The 6,675-nt window shown below is 34.8% G+C and overlaps 2 protein-coding genes across 2 annotated transcripts in view; one reads left to right on the top strand and one right to left on the bottom strand.

Annotated features, from left to right (window-relative positions):
- The window catches only part of LOC133636398 (serine/threonine-protein phosphatase 6 regulatory ankyrin repeat subunit A-like), a 5,573-nt gene extending 3,989 nt beyond the window's left edge, over nt 1–1,584 (bottom strand). The window contains exon 1 of the mRNA XM_062030390.1: nt 1,523–1,584. Coding sequence (XP_061886374.1) covers nt 1,523–1,584 — 62 coding nt within the window. The remainder of the gene's footprint in view (nt 1–1,522) is intronic.
- LOC133635939 (biotinidase-like) overlaps nt 771–6,675 on the top strand; it is a 35,251-nt gene continuing 29,346 nt past the window's right edge. Inside the window, exon 1 of the mRNA XM_062029415.1 lies at nt 771–1,914. Coding sequence (XP_061885399.1) covers nt 1,690–1,914 — 225 coding nt within the window. The 5' untranslated portion in view covers nt 771–1,689. The remainder of the gene's footprint in view (nt 1,915–6,675) is intronic.

Below are 6,675 nucleotides of genomic sequence, written 5' to 3'. Positions count from 1 at the left end.
TTAAAGTGTGTAGTTGTCGATTATTTGATATTATCAGTATATGTTAACGAACTGTTGTTTTATAAAATAGTGAGTGACAAAAAGGGCTCCTATAAAATACTACTTCCGGTTTACGGCAGTCTACGTGTGTGTATTGCGCTCTCAAAATAGAGGTTTTTGTTTACTTAAGAGTTTTTTTTCCCTCGGTGAGGGATTTAAATGTACAATGTACGTGGAAAGCGAAACTTTAAAAAAAAAAAATATATATATATATATATATATATATATATATATATATATATATATATATATATATATTCTATTTTAGTTACTTTATTGAGTTTACAACCCCTGGCGCTGTTTTGTATTGTTTTTGTACTTATTTTGATTATTATTATTTCTCAATTGTTTGTAAATGTTGCAATTTATAAATAAAGGTTTATAAAATTCTCTAAAAAAAAAAAAAAAAAAAGACGACTTCCGGTTTACGGCAAACTACGTACGTGTATTGCGCTTTCAAAATAGAGGTTTTTGTTTATTTGAGAGTTTGTTCCCCTCCATTAGGGGATTTAAAAGTGGACGTTCTTGGTCAAACTTGGCGCATATGTCAGGTTTTTAAAAGAGACTTCAAAAATTCAACCGGCGGTGAGAAAATGTACAAAATGTATGTTCTCACTGTCACATATTTTATTACATAATATGTTAATTTTTCCAAACAAATGAGAGTTGTCTAGTACTAAACTGCCTGATCAGTTTGCGCATGTGCAAACATAACTTCCTGCCGTGTTAGAGTTTGTTGTAAAACATGTTTTTATAAATGTACAAACCACGTGGAAAGCGAAACTTTAAACAAAACGTGTAGTTTTTGATGATTTGATATTACCAGTCGATAATTTTACGAACCGTTGTTTTAAAACAATCAAGCGGATCGTGGACTGGCATCCAGAAGGGGCCCCGAAAAATACTATTTCCGGTTTACGGCAGTCCACGCTTTCAAAATAGAGGTTTTTGTTTACATAAGAGTTTTTTCCCTCGGTGAGGGATTTAAAAGTGGACGTTCACGGGTGGCTTGGTCAAACTTGGCGCATATGTCAGCTGTTTAAAAGACACTTCAAAAATTCAACCGGCGGTGAGAAAATGTACAAAATGTATGTTCTCACTGTCGCATACTTTATTACATAATATGTTTATTTTTCCAAACAAATGAGAGTTGTCATTAAAACTGCCTGATCAGTTTGCGCATGTGCAAACAACTTCTTGCCGTACTTAAGTTTTACGACGCCGGCGTGTCGTAAAACATTTTAAAAAATGTACAAAGTACGTGGAAAGCGAAACTTTAAACAAAGTGTGTAGTTGTCGATTCTTTGATATTATCAGTCGATTTTTTTACGAACTGTTTTAAAACAGTCACGCGAATAGTGGAGTGACACCAAGGCATCCAGAAAGGGTGCTGTCACGTGATACTGCCTATAAACATTCTACTTCCGGTTAACGGTAGTCCACGAGCGTGTAGCGTGCTTTCAAAATAAATGTTTTTGTTTACTTGAGTTTTTTCCCCTCGGTGAGGGATTTAAAAGCTCCAATGTCCCAGTGGACTTGCGTCATCTTGGTTAATTAATGTCAGTCTGCGTTACAAAATGTCTTACCTGCTGACCTTGTTCGGCTGGTAAGACACACCTGGAACAACTTTGTGTACTTCCAGTAGTAATCATGTCGCTGCAGGTAACTCTTATGCTTATGGCGGTGTGGACGTTCACGGCAGCTTTTGGTCAAGCTTGGCACACTTTGGACTCCTCGTACGTCGCTGCGGTGTACGAACATCACCTGATCCAAAACCCGAACCCCCTGGTCCCCGTGTCCCGGCACCAGGCCCTCCAGCACATGCAGAAGAACTTGGACGTCTACGAGGCGCAAGCAGCTCTGGCAGCCCAGCAGGTAGGAAGCAGTAATGCATGATTTTATATATATATATATATATATATATATATATATATATATATATATATATATATATATATATATATATATATATATATATATATATATATATATATATATATATATATATATATATATATATATATATATTTTTTTTTTTTTTTAATTTTTATTTATTTAAATTTTTTTTTAAATGTATGTATATATATATATGTATATATATATATATATATATATTTATTTTTTAATTTTTTTAATTTTTTTTTATTTATTTAAAAAAAAATTTAAATGTATGTATATATATATATATATTTATATATATATTTATATTTATATATATACTTATTTATTTATTTTTATTTATATATATATATTTATATATATATTTATGTATATATATTAATATATATATATATATATATATATACATATTTATTTTTATTTATATATATATATATTAATATATATATTTATGTATATATATTAATATATATATATATATATATATATATATATATATGTATATATTTTTTTAAATGTATTTATTTATTTATATATATATATATTTATATATATATTTATGTATATATATTTATATATATATTTATGTATATATATTAATATATATATTTATATTTATATATATTTTTATTTATTTATTTTTATTTATATATATATATTTATATATATATTTATGTATGTATATATCTATTTATTTTTATTTATATATATATATATATTAATATATATATTTATGTATATATATTAATATGCATATACACATGTATGTATACACATGTGTGTATATATATATATATATATATATATATATATATATATATATATATATATATATATATATATATATATATATATATATATATATATATATGTATATATATATATATATATATATGTATATATATATATATATATATATATATATATATATATATATATACAATATATAAGATTTAAAAAATAGATTTTAGGGGGGGGGGGAATACAAAAAACTAGTGAAATGATCGGTCCATGCAGCTAGTTAATTTTACTAGATAATACATTAATTAAATTAAGATTTATACATCTAGAAATTAGCAGGACTTTCAAGATAAAATACCTATTTTATTCTACAAATAAGCCTGCCATTTTTAAATTAAGCATCCTCGGGACGTTGCCGTATCTTTTAACAATTTTGTAACAAAGTGGAGGAAACCAAAATATATTATTGGACTAGGGTTGTCTCGATACCAATATTTTGGTACCGGTACCAAAATGTATTTCGGTACTTTTCTAAATTAATCTAAAGGCTTAGTGGCCACATGCGTGGACAGCACCTTTTAGCTCTTATTTCCGAAATTGTGTACACTACTGAATTGGGGTCTTATGGCCACTTATGTGGACACGTATACTGCCATCTGGTGGTGTCAGAAGAGTATAACATACAATGGAATTTGGAAAAAAAAAAAAAGTGTAAAAATAAGAATTAACATGTCACTAAACATGAAGTACACGTTTGTGTACTTATGGACTAAGTACATCATATCAAAAGATGATTCTTAGTTTTTATTCTAATTATGGTCCAATAAGCCCAAATAACAAAGAGAAATAAAATAAAAAAGCATGTAAACAAACAGCTTGGGCCTTACGAGGTTGTTAAGGGAACCACAAAAATGTGCATTATTGGGTTTATTTTAACAAAAAAATCTTAGTGTACATGAAACATATGTTTATTATTGCAATTTAGTCCTTAAATAAAATAGTGAACATACTAATCAACTTGTCTTTTAGTAGTAAGTAAATAAACAGACTCCTAATTAGTCTGCTGACGTATGCAGTAACATATTGTGTCATTTATACACCTATTATTTTGTTAACATTATTAAGGACAAACTGTAAAAATGTATTATTAATCAACTTATTCATTTACTGTTAATATCTGCTTATTTTCTGTTTCAACATGTTATATCTACACTTCTGTTAAAATGTAATAATCACTTATTCTTCTCTTCTTTCATACTTTACATTAGTTTTGGATGATACCACACATTTAGGTATCGATCCGATACCAAGTAGTTACAGGATCATACATTGGTCATATTCAAAGTCCTCATGTGTCCAGGGACGTATTTACTGAGTTTATAAATATAATATGAATTTTAAAAAAAATCAAAATATTGATGTAATCATAGTGGTATCGACTAGATACGCTTCTGTACTTGGTATCATTACAGTGGATGTCAGGTGTAGATCCACCCATGGCGTTTGTTTACATTGTGACGCCGGTGAGCTATTGTATCCTCCTACGGTGTGTAGTGAAGCATGTTTAGCTATTCCTCGTCCTGCAGTGATAATGATACTTGTATTTGTCGCCATGGAGGCGAGGATTAGTGATTTAGAAGTAGCTAAAACACTGCAGACTGCGGGTGGACGTCTTAAAGCACCTCTTCCTGAGGGTGTTTCAGTGTTATAACTTCACTTTTATCTTTAGTTTTTAAGCCAAAATGCGTCCATTCTCCCTTTTCTGTCTACACACTGTGTCTGCTTGTAAGTACTCTGTGTGTGCGCGCTGCCGAACATGCTCCTCTGCTCGTAAAACCAGCAATGTCACGACGTGACGACACGCCGTCATGCCTGTAAAAAAAGAAGGGGGGAACAAGTCTTTTTCCAACAGAGTATAGTAGCCTTTTTGATTCTACCTTTTATACCGTACAATGTTTTAATATCTCAACTTTAACATTTTGAAACTAGAAGAGACATAATATAATTACTTATGCTGAAATTTAAATTATAATGTGAATTCAATGACTACAAGTAAGTAAATAACACTTAAAACTGTGGACATTTCTAGAAATACAATATAAAATATTGGCAAGTGGCAAACAATTTGAAGTGCACTAACTTTAGTTCTACTCATTTGAGTTCATGTATTTGGGATACATTCTACTTGAATTCTGCTGGGAGACTTGGACAGCTTCTGCTGACAATCAGCAGTTAAACTTTAACTCAAATGTTCAACTGGGTGGACTGTAGAGCCCTCAAGTGGACTGTAGACCCCTCAAGTAGACTGTAGAGCCCTCAAGTGGACTGTAGACCCCTCAAGTAGACTATAGACCCCTCTAGTAGACTGTAGACCCCTCAAGTAGACTGTAGAGCCCTCAAGTAGACTATAGACCCCTCAAGTAGACTGTAGAGCCCTCAAGTAGACTGTAGACCCCTCAAGTAGACTGTAGACCCCTCAAGTAGACTCTAGACCCCTCAAGTAGACTCTAGACCCCTCAAGTGGACTGTAGACCCCTCAAGTAGACTGTAGACCCCGCAAGTAGACTGTAGACCCCTCAAGTAGACTGTAGACCCCTCAAGTAGACTGTAGACACCTCAAGTGGACTGTAGACCCCTCAAGTAGACTGTAGACCCCTCAAGTAGACTGTAGACCCCTCAAGTAGACTATAGACCCCTCAAGTGGACTGTAGACCCCTCAAGTAGACTGTAGACCCCGCTAGTAGACTGTAGACCCCTCAAGTAGACTGTAGACCCCTCAAGTATACGGTAGACCCCTCAACTGACTGTAGACCCCTCAATTAGACTGTAGACCCCTCAAGTAGACTGTAGACCCCTCAAGTAGACTTTAGACCCCCCAAGTAGACTGTAGACCCCTCTAGTGGACTGTAGACCCCTCAAGTAGACTGTAGACCCCTCAAGTAGACTGTACACCCCTCTAGTAGACTGTAGACCCCTCAAGTAGACTGTAGACCCCTCAAGTAGACTGTAGACCCCTCTAGTAGACTGTAGACCCCTCAAGTATACGGTAGACCCCTCAATTAGACTGTAGACCCCTCAATTAGACTCTAGACCCCTCAAGTAGACTTTAGACCCCCCAAGTAGACTGTAGACCCCTCTAGTGGACTGTAGACCCCTCAAGTAGACTGTAGACCCCTCTAGTAGACTGTAGACCCCTCAAGTAGACTGTAGACCCCTCTAGTAGACTTTAGACCCCTCAAGTAGACTGTAGACCCCTCTAGTAGACTGTAGACCCCTCTAGTAGACTGTAGACCCCTCTAGTTGACTGTACACCCCTCTAGTAGACTGTAGACCCCTCTAGTAGACTGTAGACCCCTCAAGTAGACTGTAGACCCCTCAAGTAGACTGTAGACCCCTCTAGTTGACTGTACACCCCTCTAGTAGACTGTAGACCCCTCAAGTAGACTGTAGACCCCTCAAGTGGACTGTAGACCCCTCAAGTAGACTGTAGACCCCTCAAGTAGACTGTAGACCCCTCAAATAGACTGTAGACCCCTCAAGTAGACTGTAGACCCCTCAAGTAGACTGTAGACCCCTCAAGTAGACTGTAGACCCCTCAAATAGACTGTAGACCCCTCAAGTAGACTGTAGACCCCGCTAGTTGACTGTACACCCCTCTAGTAGACTGTAGACCCCTCAAGTAGACTGTAGACCTCTCTAGTAGACTGTAGACCCCTCAAGTAGACTGTAGACCCCTCAAGTAGACTGTACACCCCTCAAGTAGACTGTAGACCCCTCTAGTAGACTGTAGACCCCTCTAGTAGACTGTAGACCCCTCAAGTAGACTGTAGACCTCTCTAGTAGACTGTAGACCCCTCAAGTAGACTGTAGACCCCTCAAGTAGACTGTAGACCCCTCAAATAGACTGTAGACCCCTCAAGTAGACTGTAGACCCCTCAAGTAGACTGTAGACCCCTCTAGTAGACTGTAGACCCCTCAAGTAGACTGTAGACCCCT

The sequence above is a fragment of the Entelurus aequoreus genome, linkage group LG20 (assembly GCF_033978785.1).
Source record: "Entelurus aequoreus isolate RoL-2023_Sb linkage group LG20, RoL_Eaeq_v1.1, whole genome shotgun sequence".
Lineage (NCBI taxonomy): Eukaryota > Metazoa > Chordata > Actinopteri > Syngnathiformes > Syngnathidae > Entelurus > Entelurus aequoreus.
The sequence above is the reverse complement of the archived record's forward strand: the minus strand, read 5'-3'. Positions and strand labels throughout refer to the sequence as shown.